Raw genomic sequence first — 17,161 nt, forward strand, 5'->3', positions numbered from 1 at the left:
GGAGATAATTTTGTCAGTGTAGTGAGGAGGGAATTGGAAGCCACTGTAAATAGTATACTTGTGATGTGATCAGGTGTACCTTTGTCAGGAAACTCATGTGTGTATTTGATATTTGGGGCTGGTTGAAATTGATTCTTGGTTGAATGAAATTAGTTTATCCCAGCTGTTTGGTGTCTTGTTTTGCATTGTGTGACTGCAGATGCTCAGATGGAGTTTATGTTGCATTCATTGCCTGATTGAAGCAAAGCTGAAAGCTGCTCTTGCTTTGCTCAGCACGTTGCCTTGTGAATGTTTGCTGCTAATATGCTTTTGTTTGTCCTGAAAAGCTTATACACAAGTCCAAGGTCATATCTGGAAAAGAATGAGAGAGAAAGAGTAGCAGCTGACAAATAGAGCCTAGTGGTGCTGCTTTTAAGAGTGGCTGAGGGACCTATTTCACCTCTTTTGGGAATTCTATAGTCCTTATTATCTAGCTTCAGTTAAGTCACATGAAAGCATCATTTTAATATTTTGGAGAACATAATTTAAGTTGCTGGGTTCTGATAATGTACCCTTTCATACTAGATTCTTAAAAGTAGATGTTGGCACTGCAATAGATGGTGATAAATGTTGGATTTTCGTACTTGTCGCATTTTATAGAATTGTAGAGTTGGAAGGCACCCAAGGGTGATCTAGTCCAACCCCCTACAATGCAGGAATCACAACAAAAGCATCCCTGACAGATGGCCATCCAGCCCTTCTTTCAAGGAATTCTGACTTAAATGTGCACTATCCACCCTTTCTTTCCTTTACAGCCTTAGGCTGTAAGATGCTGAAAAACCAGAGGCCATCCAGTGGGTTTCGTAGTTCAGCCAGGGACTTTGAAACCTGTTTTACTAAATCCACAAAGAACCAGCAGCCCTTCTTGAAGATAATTTTTTATGGTTTTAAACTTACTTTTTTAAAAAGTGCATAGCTAAGCATGCAAATTTCTTGGAATATATTGGTTGATATTCAACTAAATTTTACCCACAGTAGACTCATGGAAATTAATGAACATGGGAGGTCTGTTCTGAGTAAAACTTAGTTGAATACCACCCCACCCCCACATTAACATAATTGTCTATTAAAATAATTGGAAGCATATCAAAACCTACAAAATAATCTTTCAGCTTCTAATGATGAAGAGGAGTTAGCCTGTGTTGTAAACAAGAAGAATCAGGCACGAAGTATTAAGTCACCTGCAAACCAGCAAGTATTTCATTGTGCTTTCCTTAGCTGTAACTGCGGTAAAAACTGATTAGATTATTATTGATCTCGCTTTGCTCCTGCCAGAACACATCAGTCACGTTTTTTCAGGCCTCACCAAAACTGGGTTCCCTAATGGTGCAGGTTAACCATGTCGTAATAAGGTTTACACAAAATCTCCTGCAGGAAGGATTCAAACAAAGATTAAATAAGGCTTTCTGTCTCTTTCAACGTTTAGAGCCTTTCACCATGTTTAGGTCCCAGTGTCATCTGTAATGCACAATAAGTTTAGAGACGGTACATGCAAAAGAGCATGGCACACAATGGATCTTTTGTTCTCAGTGGATTTTAAAGTAAGTAAAACACCTTAGAAGTAAACATAAGCCAAAAGCTGCACTTCAAGTGAGGTATTCTGATGGTTATCTGAGACGCTGCCCTACGAAACTGGATTGTTATGTTGTTTACGAACATGAGCAAGACACTGTTCTTCATTGTAGCCTTATTGGTAACAGAGAAGGAGAAGCAGGATGGAGAACTAATTTATGTTATGAAATCCTGCTAATAACTAAAGGGTTGTCTGCACTTCAGGTTAACTTGCTGCTGTTCAGTGAAATGTCGGCTTTCATGGCTTATAGCACTTGGCATTGAGCTGCATGGTCCTTTGCACCCTCATAATAATTGTATCCTACACCCAATTTTAACAGGATCTTACAGTCATGGGAAAAAGAAAGTGCACTCTCTTTGAAATTTGTGGTTTTACATATGAAGACATAGTAACAATCATCTGTTCCTTAGCAGGTCCTCAGATTAGGTAAATACAATTTAAGATGAACAACAACACATAACATATTACACTGTCTCATGATTTATTTAACAGAAATAAAGCCAATTTGGAGGAATCATGTGTGAAAAGCTAAGTACACCCTTCCTGCTTCCATAGGAATTAAGTAGCAGATAGGTGCTGCTAATCAAATGCCCTTGCTTAATTGATCATCAGCAATTGTAAAGGTAAAGGTACCCCTAACCATTAGGTCCAGTCGCAGATGACTCTGGGGTTGCGCGCTCATTTCGCTTTATTGGCTGAGGGAGCCAACGTTTGTCCGCAGACAGCTTCCAGGTCATGTGGCCAGCATGACTAAGCCACTTCTGGCGAACCAGAGCAGTGCATGGAAACTCAGTTTATCTTCCCGCCAGAGCGGTACCTATTTTTCTACTTGCACTTGAGGTGCTTTTGAACTGCTAGGGGGGCAGGAGCTAGGACTGAACAATGGGAGCTCACCCCGTCGCGGGGATTCAAACTGCCGACCTTCCGATCGGCAAGCCCTAGGCTCTGTGGTTTAGACCACAGCGCCACCCGCGTCCCTTTCAGAAAGTGTACCCATCTCTATAAAAGCCGAAGTTTTAGAAGTTTCCTGGCCTGGAGCATTCAGGTGTGTTTTAACACAGTGCCAAGGAGGAAAGATGACCAATGCTCTTAGAGAAGCAATTGCTGCTGCCCATGAAACTGGGAAGAGTTATAAGGCCATCTCCAACCAATTTTAAGTCCATTCTATAGTGATAAAGATTATTCAAAAGTGGAAAACATTCAAGACAGTTGCCAATCTTCTCAGGAGTGGACGTCCCAGCAAATCACCCCAAGGTCAGACCTTGCAATGCTCACAGAAATTGCAAAAAAACCCCCAAGATTTACATCTCAGGGTCTACAGGCATCAGCATGTTAAATGTCAACGTTCATGGCAGTACAATTAGAAAGAGACTGAACAAGTATGGTTTGTTTGGAAGGTTTGCCAGGAGAAAGCGTCTTCTCTCTAAAAAGAACATGGCAGCGCGACTTAGGTTTGCAAAGTTGCCTATGAGCAAACCACAAGACTTCTGTAACAATGTCCTTTAGACAGAGAAGACCAAAGTGAAGGTGTTTGGCCATAATGCACAGCACCACGTTTGGCAAAAACCAAACACAGAATATCAGCACAAGCACCTCATACCAACTGTGAAGCATGGTGGTGGAGGGGTGATGATTTGGGCTTGTTTTGCAGCCACAGGATCTGGGAATCTTGCAGTCATTGAGTCGACCATGAACTCCTCTATATACCAAAGTATTCTAGAGTCAAATGTGAGGCCATCGGCCCGACAACTAAAGCTTGGCCGAAATTGGGTCATGCAACAGGACAAGGATCCCAAGCACACCAGCAAATCTACTGCAGAATGGCTGAAAACAAACAGAATCAAGGTGTTGCAATGGCCCAGTCAAAGTCCAGACCTCAACCCAATTGAAATGCTGTGCAGGACCTTAAGAGAGCTGTGCATAAACAGATGCCAGCAAATCTCAAAGAACTGAAGCAACGTTGTAAAGAACAATGGGCCAAAATTCCTCCACAACAATGTGAGAGACTGATAAAGTCCTACAAAAAACAATTATTTCAAGTTATTGTTACTAAAGGTGGTTCTACAAGCTATTGAATCATAAGGTGTACTTAGTTTTTCACACATGGCTTTTCCATTTTGGCTTTATTTCTGTTAAATACATCATGAGATGGTGTAATATGTCATGCGTTGCTCATATGAGGTTGTATTTACCTAATTTGAAGACCTGCTAAGGAACAAATGATTATTATTATGTCTTCGTATGTAAAACCACAAAATTCAAAGAGAGTGCACTTCCTTTTTCCCCTGAATGTATATAAATGTGGGTTGGCTTCCATCACCTTGTAAGGTCAATTTAAGAAACAAAAATTTGGCATCTTATAAGAGTAACAGTCTCCTTTGGAGGAGGAATCAATATAAATGTCGAGAGGGCAACAAAAGATTTGATTGGGAAGAGAAGAGAGACAGTGGAAGTAGTTGTTGATGAGAATAATTTGCCACCAGATGTTGGAAGCAGGGCACCTCACAAACCCACTTGCTAGGCTGTAAAGCTGTAGTTCCTGTATAAAAGGTCTTTTACTGTCCATTAAGGCAGCACTGGTATCAAGAGAAGCACAGCCAGTGAAAAGGAAAAGTAGGATGCATTGCTGCTAGCGGGCCTCACGGCTTCTTTACGTCTGGCAGCAGTTGCACGCAGTCTCAGGAGCAGTGGGGTAGCAAACTGATGCAGTAATGCCAGCAGCAGCCGCTCTATGGGGTTAAAAAGAATCATGGACCCACGGGTGGCAAGCCCAAAAAACTCACATATCATAGAAGGTACACCAGGCCCTATATTAGTTGTGAGATGATGGTAAAATAAACTTGAACTATTTAAAGCTAGAATGGCTTAGTGATCAAGAGAGTGTTACAAATCAGAGCACCATAGCTAGAATCTCACCTTTGCCTTGCACTCACGTAGGCAAGCCACACTTTCTCAGCTTGAATGCCACCACCTGCAGTTTGGGAATAATACTGACCTACCTAACAGGGTTGTTGGAAAAAACAATATGTAAAATGCTTTGACTATGTTAAAGTGCTGTATACGTGCTGTGTACTGTTGATTCTGTTTGCTATCATTATAAACTTGAAATGTTGACGTGTTGAAAGCTAAATGCCAGTGGAAGCACGCCAAGAGGATTTTAAAGGTAGGAAAGCAGGATATGTCTAATATGGGTGCACCATTAGATCCATATATTAAAAATGCCACAGGTTGAAAGTAGTGCCTTAAGAAAGGTTCGGTCTAAAAAAATTAAAAGGTATCTACTTCTGCAGTAAATGTATTGGCACAGTTATTCGCTCTTCTTTAGCTGTATCTGTTTCAATCCACATCCAAATTACACTGATGCAACTGATCTCCCAATAACATTCTCTGTGGAGATTCTCTTACTGTTTTTGTTCTTCTCTCAACCATTGCATGAACAAAGGATTGCTTGTTGAACTTTGCTGTTATTATCAAACTTACTTTAAAGGTGCTCAGATACTAGGTCAAGAAGGGTGGTGTAAATACCAGAGACATGAACCGATAAATGGATGAATCTTGGCTGGAATTTTTGTGATTTCTTCTCCACTTTTTATTTTTTTTTAATTAATTGCAGCAGACAGAAGGAGGGGCACAGACGGATGGCCAGCCGTCACAGACACAAAGCAACGAGAGTACCGAGAGCAAATCTACTCCAAAGCGGCTGCATGTCTCCAACATTCCCTTCCGCTTTCGGGATCCTGATCTCCGGCAGATGTTTGGGGTATGTTAATATGACCTTTAAGGAACCATAGGGCTGTATCGCTTTCTCTCCGCCCCCCCCCCAGAAGGTTTAAAATGAGTAACAATTTAAAACATAAAACATAATATATTCTCATGAGCCCCCACCCTGTTTGGGTGGGGGGTGCCTCGGGACTGCAGTTTTTTCCCTTCAAAGTCACCGCAGTCTAACAGAGAAGAATTAAGTACACCTGTGCCTCAGGTGTGTTCAGTTGGCATAGTGCAGTTCCCTCAGGGGTCTGGATCCGGTTCTTTGAGATCATACAAAAGAGGATCCAGGTGGTGTGAATATGTAACTGGGAGTTAATGTTTTCCTTCTGAAGGACACGTTCATTTCCTGAAAATGACGTTCCTCCTTAAGATCCAATTAAAAAGAATATACCCTAGTTTCAATCTTGTGGTTTTGGGATGGTGGGCTTTCAGGCTGCAAGCATGTTTGAGCCATGTCTGTTTTAAATTACCAACCTGAACCTGATGGCTTTTGTCCTTAGCACGCAAGAAGAAAGTATCGTTCAGAATTAAATTTCTAAACATGTAGAAATACGTGTCATGTCAAAGAGAGGGGGGGGGGGAGAGAACAAATCTTTGAATGTCATACACTTGGATTTCTAAAATGCTGTTGGAAAATACTGAATTTCTAAAATACAGTTGATCAAGTTGCTCACCGAAGGTCGAGAGTGTAAGATAAGAGAGAATGATTAGCTCAGGGTCACCCACTGAGCTTCACAGCTTAGCCGAACTTTGAACCTGGGTCTCCCAGTCCTAGTCTGCCACTAACCACTACACAAGAATGGTGTCCACTGGACAGTACAGTGGTACCTCGGGTTACGAACTTAATTCGTTCTGGAGGTCCGTTGTTAACCCCAAACCGTTCTTTTGCTAATGGGGCCTCCCGCTGCCACCGCGCGATTTCCGTTCTCATCCTGGGTCAAAGTTCTCAACCTGAGGTACTACTTCCGGGTTAGCAGAGTTTACCACCTGAAGTGTTTGTAACCCGAGGTACCGCTGTAGTGAGGAGTTACAACAGTAAAGTCCCAGAAAAGGGTGTCTCTGGAGAAAATTGCTGCTGCTGCTGCTTCTGTCTACAAAATCCGTATAACAGACAGATAAGATGACACACCCGTGATGATGCTGAACCAAGTTAGGTCAGAGGAGTAATCAATTTAGATTTGCATTCTGTTTACAGCATCTAGGGGGTCACTGTTGGTAGAGAAGTTCATGAGTTGGGCATAGTGCTCTGGTCTTTCCTCAGTTCCTAGCAGTGTTCGAAGCTCCCATTGTTCTAGGCGCATTCTGTGACAGGGACTTTCATTAGCACAAGCAGTGCCTAAGATTTCAGATTAAAACTACTGAATGGAAGGAAAGGAGGACATTTTTCTGCCTCCCCACTTCTAGCTACTCTCTTAAGGCTGGAGAAAAGACCCTCTTAAGAATACTAGGGGGGTGGGCAGGGGAAGGACTAGACCATGTGAAAAATGAACATAACATTTTAGCTGCAGATCATTCATTTTCAGCTTTACAAAAGAAGCGTGCCTAGCCCATAACTTAGGTTTAAGGTGCCATTTAGCTCCTAGCTTTCATATCTCAGTTTCTAACACTGGTTCCTAGTTCTCAGGATCTGGAAGATAATAGTTTGCCTTCTCAGAACATATTTTGGGCTGCTGTGGCTGATAAGCCTAAACTTTTATATTTTTGTCTAGGTTTTTTGACCTACAGCAGAAATGAGTTATGCCTTATATTCATGATTGACATTGCAATATATTATTCTGAAAATATGTCTTGGGGCTGCCTTGTGTGTTACCAATAGTCACTGTAAATTCATATGCCTATAAGGCATGGGCAGAATATAGTCTTTATCTGACTTTAGGGCTAGCATTTCAAAGCATGACATATTCTTTAGGCTGTCCCAAGAGTTAGTGCATTCACAAGTGAAGGGCTGCTTTTGGAAGTGTTTACAGTTCTGATTTCTATGTATCCTTCATTCAAGTCTCCACATTCTGCTTAGATGACCAAACAGAACATTGCACTGCTAAATGTGTATTGAGCTTTACAGTCCTTTGTGGTGGAGGAGTCTGAGAATATAATTTTCTTGACTCAAATGAAACGATATCAGAATTAGGAGATTTCCCCAAGGAAGGCAGATAAACAAACCTCCCCTATACATATACAGTGGTACCTCAGGTTTCATACGCTTCAGGTTACATACGCTTCAAGTTACAGACTCCACTAACCGAGAAATAGTGCTTCAGGTTAAGAACTTTGCTTCAGGATGAGAACAGAAATTGTGCTCTGGCGGTGCGGCGGCAGCAGGAGGCCCCATTAGTTAAAGTGGTGCTTCAGGTTAAGAACAGACCTCTGGAACGAATTAAGTACTTAACCCGAGGTACCACTGTATGCAGATCTCCCCACTCAGTTGCCAGATCCTTAGGCTCAGAACTATTAAATTTCTGTGAACAATTTCATGTGAAATACTGCAGCAGGCATAGAAGTCTCACTTCTACCACCCCCCCCCCGCTCCCACTTTAAGGAAATACAACTAAAAGAATGTAGACAATCTTTTCAGTTCCTCAGCATTCAGAAAGCAAAGATTATCTGCCACAATGTTTTCCAAATTTTTAATACCAGGGGACATAGGTTTGAGGTTGGGGTTTTTTAATGCAGTATTGTTGGGGAGGCCTTTCACTCTTGGCCTGCCAAAGTTACTTATTCCCCCATCTGTCACATTGGTTATGTGGCACCCTTGCAGTTTGCCTGATATTGCCTCCCAGTTCCCTGTTCACCTCATTGGTCAGGGCTCAAGGACAACACCGTGCTTTTTTATTTTTAGCAATAGTGATACCTCTGGGATTTCTTTGTGCCTATCGGTTGTAGCTTAAGGATGAGTCCCAGTGCATCCTTACTCCCTCTCAGGCTGAAAACAGTGATTGTATAAAGTGGTATCTCGGGTTAAGAACTTAATTCGTTCTGGAGGTCCGTTCTTAACCTGAAACTGTTCTTAACCTGAGGTACCACTTCAGCTAATGGGGCCTCCTGCTGCCGCCGCACCCCAAAGTTCTTAACCCGAGGTACTATTTCTGGGTTAGCGGAGTCTGTAACCTGAAGCGCCTGTAACCCGAGATACCACTGTACTGGTAAAGAGAGGGGATGAAATTCATTAATTTAATGTTCTCTGTCTATCCTAGCCATCACCTGAAATTCTTCTGATAAACATGTGCATGTTTCATGGAGCCTTAAGGTAGCACATTACCTTTAGCATTCACAGGTGGGAGGAAAGTCCTAAATCAACGCCCGAGCAATGCCGGATTACATTAGACTAGAAAAATGTTTTGCAATTCCCGTCTCCACCAAATTACTGGTTACCATTTACCGTCATTCTACTTAGGGTAAATGTTTTGTCTGGAAGGTTATTCCAGTGGCATAAAAGTAAAAGGGGAAGTGCACATGAACTGTGGTGCCTGTGGGTTTCATCTTTCCTTTTACTTAATTGGAAGCTTTGGTTTTCCTGGCTCTGACTTCAGCCACAGGGATAGAGCCTGTTAAAACTTCTTTTTTTACTTCTTAGGCACACATGCGTGAGCATGTGCCATTTTGAAGCTTGGGGTAGGCTCTACACTTGGAGCAGGGAAGCAATCAGAAATTCAGTTCTGGTTTCCTGCTCGTACAGCATTTCCGAACAACATAAAAACAGTCTGAAACTATAAAATGGGACAGTGAAATATTTACGCTAGTTGTGGTGTTCTTATTATTGCTACTGCTACTGCAGTAAGAGAGCTTTCCCTTAGGTGAATCATATTAAACGAGCCCTTTATCTTGTAGGGGACCTATGATTGCAGCTTCTGCTGTCTGTGGCTGAATATCCCACCTCCCAGCCTTTCCCAGTGTCAGGTTCGATTGTTTCAATGTCATCTATGAAAGACTTAAGGCCTTTGCCTCAAGTGAATTTTCCAAAAATACATGAACAGAGAGAAACTGTGTAGTTAGCAGGAAAATGGGCCATGAGAGAATATTATTACGTGGGAGGAGTGAAAAAGTCCCTGAAGGATCCAGCAACAGCCTGGAGGTCAGCTTTGCCCTGGAGCATAAAGCATCAACTTACGTTGTCATGCAATCTAAAAAAGACCATCAGGACTGACAATGATGGCTGATCTCAAAGTGCTCTGCAAATTTTCCACAGCTGATTTCCAAAGTCTCAGATGTTCCTGACTGTAGGCCAGGAGTCACAATTAGTTGTGGTAAAGCAGGACTTCTTTGCCACCGTGTGCACACAGTAGCCACAATTATGTGCTCCCACCTGTGTTCACTATGGGACTTGCACACCACCTATACTTTAGTTGTCATTGGGCTTGTTTCATTGAGCAAAGCTCCACAGAAAAGCAAGGGGCCAGTTAGTCTCTACAATGTTGAAAAGCACACCTAGGAATTATATGGTCCTTTCTTTTTTTAAAAAAATAATTTTTATTAACTGGCCAATCACATCAAATTAAATCACATCACATAAATTCCAAATTACAAAGCCAAATTTTTAAATTTTGTTGGGGGAACCCATACTTCAAGATCCAAAGGGGGATTCAGATCATCTTCTTATTACTGCATTAATGTCCAAATCAGTCCCAATCAGTCCAAACAAAATTCATGATTCTATCCAGTCTTATCTTGGTGTTTCTACATCATATCTTGTTCATATAATTTCTATTTTTCCTTTACGATCTCTTCTGTTAGTCTCCTTAAGCCGATAAGCAAAATAATAATCCTGTGTGGATTTCCCGTTCCTCCACTAAGTCCAGATGGTTTCCATATATCTCCTTCATAGATAACATCGCTCTTTCCATCATAAATTTGGCATTTGTCGCTCTTAAGTCCCACAACTGGCACACTACATATTGATGCAGGCGAGAGCCAAGAGGCTAGTTTTATTTTTTTTTAAAAAATAATTTTTATTAACTGGCCAATCACATCAAATTAAATCACATCACATAATTCCAAATTACAAAGCCAAATTTTTAAATTTTGTTGGGGGAACCCATACTTCAAGATCCAAAGGGGGATTCAAATCATCTTCTTATTACTGCGTTAATGTCCAAATCAGTACCATCATTCCAGACAAAGTTTATAATTCTATCCAGTCTTATCTTGGTGTTTCCACATCATATCTTGTTCATATAATTTCTATTTTTCCTTTACGATCTCTTCTGTTAGTCTCCTTAAGCCAATAAGCAAAATAATAATCCTGTGTGGATTTCCCGTTCCTCCACTAAGTCCAGATGGTTTCCATATATCTCCTTCGTAGATAGCATCGCTCTTTCCATCATGAATTTGGCATTTGTCGCTCTTAAGTCCCACCGAGGAGTTGATCCACGATATGTAAACAACTCTATTTCTCTCTTTCTCCTCCCAGACCCAAGAGCTCCAACAATGCCTCCCAAAATGGCGACGGCATTTTTAACTGCGTCATTCCAAAACTCTTAGCTTTCCAGCTTCATCTTGAAACATTGCTTTGGTTCGAAAGTTTATCTCCACACAGCCTTAAATCCACAAAGTCCTTAGTTTCTGACTCATTAGGGGAGGGGATTCTTGTTAAATCACATAAGAAAAAGGAAGGCAGGTTTTTCCCCCCCCTCCCCCCTCAGTCATACCGTATCTTGACGTATCTTCTCATATTTTATTCTTGTCTTGTTATCAGAGATCTCTTCTGTCAGCAGTCTTTACTCCCCTTTTTCCTTGAAGCATGTGCAATTTATCTCGTCCAAATTGTTTCTTTTGAAGATGCTTGCAACTAGCGGCGCGAATCAGGGACGGCGTCCAGGAGTGCCGGAATCCCACAGGAGGGCTTTGTGCCTAGTGCCCCCACCCCCACAAATTCGGGGGTGGTATAGGGCACAGCAGGCAAGGGCCGCCCCCCCCCCCACAATCCTGGGGTGGTTAAGGAGGCTAATTACCCCCATCATAGCCTCCAAATTACCTCGTGTGGGTCGGAGAGATGTTATTGTCAGCCATCTTCCGATGCGCCACCTAGTGGCCCCCCATTATATGGTCCTTTCTATCTTGCTATTCCATACTGAAACTAGGGCCTTGATGGGAGCACCAGCCATGTTGACTGGAAAATCCCCTAGAGCATTTAAGAATCCCTTAATTCCATAACTGTGGAACCATTCTATCTGGGCCCTCACCTTTGCAGGGAGTTTTCACCATCATCAGTACAGACTATTCGGTACTCTTGATTGTTCCAGGAGCTGCTTTGTGGCTTGGGAGCCAGAGGTACAGTGTTACAGTGGTTCCCCTCATACCTGCAGGGATGCTACAAGGGAATGGCATAAGCGACTTCTGTTCAGTCTTTGACTCTTGAGCTGTGAGGTAGGTCCTGCAGGGTTCCCTCTTGTCTCCCATTGAGGTTAGCATCTGTATGTGAAGCTGTTGAAAGTGGCTATCTAGGGATTTGGAGCACAGTGTCATCAGTATGCTCCATACTGTTTGAATCAAATGCCGGATCAAAGCCTGGAGGCAGGATTGAGTTCAATGAGGGCTAATAGACTAAACCATTGTAAGATGGAGGCAGTGTTGGTGAGTGGTTCTTGTGTTCAGGAATTGTTGTTCTAGATAGAGTCAAATTGTTCTTGAAAGAGCAGGAGGTAGCTGTTAAACAAGTAATCATCACCATCAACTTCATTGTTTATCGAACTTATTAGTCACTTTTTATGAAAAGTAAACTCAAATCAACAGTACAAACATTAAAACCAATAAAAAACTAAAACAAAATGACAGCTAAAAACATTCACATACAAAAAGGCAGTCTTAACACATCCCACTCACTAAAGGCAGCCACAATATCTAAAACTTCAGGTTGAAAGCCTTACTGAAAAGAAATGCAAGCATCACATTAATGCTTGCTTTTTTATTTAAAACAATTACCCGGGAGCAATAATACCTGAGTTTTGATTTTTTTAAAGGCAAAGTAAATTATATTATTATTATTATTATCATTATTATTATTATTATTATTATTATGCAAACTATGACTATTTTATTTAGACTCTTGATCAAATTGCTTGCAAATTTATTATTCATCGCATGAAGCAACACTGTTCTACCCATTAAGTATCAGTCCTTGTTTTTGGAAAATTTAGGGTATTATTTCAGATAAGTTCTGTTGCTTAGTATCTTTGCATATGCACAGAGTCAAACAGAAACACTTGATTTCACATGTATAGTGGTACCTCGGGTTACATATGCTTCAGGTTACATATGCTTCAGGTTACAGACTCCGCTAACCCAGAAATAGTACCTCGGGTTAAAAACTTTGCTTCAGGATGAGAACAGAAATCATGCTCCGGCAGCGCGGCAGCAGCAGGAGGCCCCATTAGCTAAAGTGGTGCTTCAGGTTAAGAACAGTTTCAGGTTAAGAACAGACCTCCGGAACGAATTAAGTACTTAACCCGAGGTACCACTGTATTCTGTCTGTTGGGATTTATAAATTCTGTAGCACAAAATGTGGGTTGCATGACCAAAGGTTTGGGAATACGCTCCTCCTAGGTAGTGTAAAATTTGTATTTATTTGCAAGCTGATACGTTCAGTCAGTATATGAACCAATTAGTATATATGCTTGTTCAAGAAATATATGAATTTAAAAATTGGTAAATTGATTCAATTCACTCATTTAAATCTGACTTCTGCACTCTTATGTATTTAAATCATTGACTTAATTGCCCTGATTTAATGTAATCCACCCTAGGATGCACTTAAAATTCTGGTCCCAGGTGTTCAGAGCCCTAAGGCTTAATGATGTTTGTTGACAAGATATACAGACAAGATTTGTTTTTGAGAAAGCTGTGTGAAAATACAACCCAGTGTCTAATAAAACAAGCTAGGATCCTATCTACGACTTTCTTACCTTACCTTTGGAAATATACCATTTGTTTGACTTGAAGCTAGCAAGAATTGTAAGCTGTTTTCACACACTTGAGACTATTTCAGTATTTACAGGCTGTGAGTCATCTCAGTTATTTGTAAAACTTCCAGTCGTACCTTGCCTTCCTGTGTGGACTGGTCTATTGTAGAGGAAACAGTGTACCCTGCCTTAAGCGAATGAGAGAATCAGAGAATTGTAGAGTTGGAAGGGACCACCAGGGTCATCTAAGGAGTGCACTTATTAATCTGAAGATTATAATGATTCAGATGTGGAGCTGAAAATAGTTGCATTCAAAATTTGCTCCATTGTAATTATTATTGAATTGCTGAAGTGATGAATGGGTAAATTTCTTTTGTTTTTGTTGTTGCCAAATTGCAGCTGAATGGTCTCCTTCGAAACATAGGTCCCAGCTCTAAGGACAACACATTAAACCCACTTTATGGGGCTAGCTGTTGGGGTCCTGCTTTAAGCTGGCAAGACAGCAACTAGCCCTTGCCAGATAGTATTAAAGGCATAGGGACACCCCCCCCATGGGGGGATCAGGGGACTGAACTATCTAGCTACTACTTTCTTACTGTATGAGTTCAATGTCTAATTCAGCACTGTCCTAACAGTGAATACTGCTGGCCTAGTTAGTTCAATGCCTCTAGGGAAAGTCATGTTGTTTACTGTAAAATTTAGAAGAGTTGACAACAAGCCGGTTATAGTTACATTCAGATGGACAGGGAGTTTGGGGGTGGAGAGAGATATAAAGCTTATAAGACAGGCAACGGTGACCTCTTTTTATTTAATTTTTGTGTGTGGCTATGACTCATACATTTTGAGTCAGTCAGTTCTGAAATCATTATGCTTAATGAAGCACCATATGCTCATATCCCCTTTGGATAAGAAACGAGGCCTACAATTACTCAGTGGGATTTACTTCTGAGTAGACATCTATAGAATTGCACTGTCAGGATGGAGCTATATCTGCGGTGTCCTTACATATGTTAAAGAAAGCATTTTTTATTAGGACAAGCCTGTTTTTAATGCCTGTTGGGGGTTTAAGGGGGAGTATAGGAAGTGTGGCTTGTTTGAGTACAAGAAATAGCACATAGGGTTGAGTTTAATGGAGAAGCAATTTAAAAATGGCAGAGCCACACCAGCATCTGTAAGTAGTGCAAGAACTTATGAATGCCAAGGGGGCTACTACTATAGCATTCATTTGCCCTGTAGTAACCCATACTGTAATGCACTAAGAGAGAGTTTCTTAGTGCATTACTGTGTGGGTTACTACAGGGCAAATGAAGCATCTGGCCTCCATTGGTTCAGCTTAATGTGATGATTAGAAAGTTCATCAACACTCCTTCAGCTGAGGGAACTTGTTAGTGGTGGAATTCAACTTAAGTTGAATTAAAAGTTCCCTTATATATGGCTAGAGAAAGGCAAATAAGGAGGCTGGAAAGCTCACAGGAAAGAGGTCCCATGAGGTAGGGAAGCTAAAAGGAAGAGGAAAAAGGAGCAGGGTGACTGAAGAAATGGTGCAAAGCATGGAACGGAACAGAAATGGAAAACCTGAGGGAAAGGAATGGGGGAGAAGCTTGAGGAAAACATAAAGCTAATAGAATTGGGTTGGCTCTGAAAAACCCATACAAAGCCTAAGGATATAGGCACATAGGAAACTGCCTTATAGGGAGTCATGCCATTGGGTATGCGCACTGCCTATTTCAGGGTTTCAGGCCAGAGACATTCCCAGCCCTGTATGGAGATGCCAGGGATTAAACCAAAGCCTGCCAAGTAGGTGTTCTGCCGCTGAGCTACATGTCAGTGTGTCAGATGGAAGGGAGTTGATAGACTAGCAGGACATAGCTGACTTCCCATGGTAAGCATAAGGATGCCAAGGGTGATTGTCTCTCTAGTTTTATGTTACGTCATGCCTGCTGTGGCAGCCAGTTTGTGACATGCTCACAGCGCTCTTTCAAAATCCAAAATGTGTCCTGGTTTGGTGAACCCTGTCATAAGGTCTCCAGGCAAGCTGCAACATACTTAATGTAAACATAACTACTTTATACTATCAATACATTCATTTAAAAAACACACACACAATTCATAAAAAAATTCAAAACAATATTCTCCGTAATAGCCACAGGAAGCTTTGGCAGCATAGTGACAGCAAAAAACCCACCATCATCTTAGTTTATCAGAAAGCCTGAGGGGAAAGGTAAGTTTTTAGCTATCACTGCAAAGATGTCAGCAAAGGTGCCAATCAGAATTCATTAGGAGAGCATTCCACAGACAAAGAGAACCACAACTAAAAAGGCCCTCTTTCTTGACACCATCCTCCAAGCCTCCTTCAGAGAAGAGCCCTGGAGACTTGTCCTTCTATACGCATTGTAGTTCTGTCTCTAACATTGCTTTCCACCAGTTTTCCTGATGCTATGCTAGCCAGCCTAAAATTTCTGGAGTGGAGTAGCTGAAAAAGGAGGATGCAGGAAGAGAGACATAGGTCCCCTCACACTCTCACCACCCAACAGCAGCCACCTGTTCCTTCACTCTCTTGCCCCAGAAGCAAAAGCTTTGAAACATTTCCACCCATGTGGTGTTGCATGCCTCCACTTGTTCTCTGCGCATGTTAAAGCAGTACCACCCATGTGGAAGAAGCCAGTATCAGTTGACTCTGGGAACTGTAAGGTTTGCAGGAGTACCCCCCCGCCTCGCCCCGCCAAAAATATATATATATCTGAGTAAAATATCCATAAAGCTGGGGGGGGGGGGGCAGATTCCAAAACAGCATAATGAGGACCGAGCATGCTCTGTGACCTTGGCTTGCTGACTAACTGCTGGGGCGGAAAAACAGAAAACCTGTGGGTGGCAGAATGCAATGGAGTATCATGGAGGGGGAGGGCTAGAGTGACTGGAATAAGAGCACTCCACACCACAGTGCTTTGTTGCCCGTTGCACTCTAGTCCACAAAAGCTTATGCCACAATAAATCCATTCATCTTTAATTTACCGGAACACTCGCTGGTTTTGCAGTGACAAACTGAACCTGGCTCTGCAATATCTTAACCTGGAATGTGAATTGAGATTGCTTTTATAGATCTCTGCTCTTGCAACTAACTCAGGGCATATTAAGTAGTCAGCAGCTTCAGCTAAAGTCCTACTCAAGCTTTTGCCTCAAAGTATGTGGGCTTAAAAGTGAGGAGGGGGCAGAGTGAACCAGCAGCCCCCACCCACATCTTACCCACCTGTGCCCTGCTTCACACCTTTCCCCTGTTGAAAGGAGAGATCTAATTCTTAGTGTGTTCAAGTGAACAAGCCTGGAATCCTCCTCTCGATTGGGAACTCCAATAATGCAGTGTTACTGATCATGTGCATTTAGCTGAATGTGCTTAGAAACTCCTATAAGCTTTTCCTCACAGTGAAAGGCAATCTGGCTGGGGATGGAGACAGCATTTATCCATCCATCCAATTAATTTATAGTCTGCCCTTCCTCACGAAAGACCCTAGGATGATATGGTCATGCATCTCTGTCCTCTCTCCCCCCCCCTCTTGCCAGCATGCTTCTGGGTGGTTCCTGAATAGGGTTTAAATAAAAGCTGACAACCAGAAGAAATTCAACAACTGAGCATTCTTAACTGCATATTATGAAAGGAAAGTTTGCTAGCGAAGTGAAGATTTTCTTAGAAAGGAGGATAAATGCAGTAGCTGACAAGGGGTAAATCTTCTCTTCTGTCTTTACAGCAATTTGGCAAAATCCTTGATGTAGAGATAATCTTTAATGAACGTGGCTCCAAGGTAAGTTTTGTTTCTATACCCAGTTTCTCTCTTTCTCTCCCCTCTCCCCTACCGCCCCTGCCCCAAGTTGACAAGATAGGACAGCTTCCTGC

General features: G+C 41.9%; 1 protein-coding gene across 32 annotated transcripts in view; it reads left to right on the top strand.

The window, feature by feature from the left end:
• RBFOX2 (RNA binding fox-1 homolog 2) overlaps positions 1–17,161 on the top strand; it is a 175,270-nt gene that overhangs the window by 118,208 nt on the left and 39,901 nt on the right. For 24 of the 32 annotated variants that reach the window (XR_014539131.1, XR_014539132.1, XR_014539133.1 and 21 more), the window contains 2 exons: positions 5,226–5,372; positions 17,016–17,069. Coding sequence is in view for 27 of the 32 variants with exons in the window: in XM_083574032.1 (XP_083430158.1) it covers positions 5,226–5,372; positions 17,016–17,069 (201 nt within the window). In the remaining 5 variants the exon portion in view is untranslated. The remainder of the gene's footprint in view (positions 1–5,225; positions 5,373–17,015; positions 17,070–17,161) is intronic. The other 8 variants (XM_083574030.1, XM_083574054.1, XM_083574034.1 and 5 more) reach the window with 1 other exon arrangement.

This window comes from Podarcis filfolensis, assembly GCF_964270895.1.
Source record: "Podarcis filfolensis genome assembly, chromosome: 10".
NCBI classification, from domain to species: Eukaryota; Metazoa; Chordata; class Lepidosauria; order Squamata; family Lacertidae; genus Podarcis; species Podarcis filfolensis.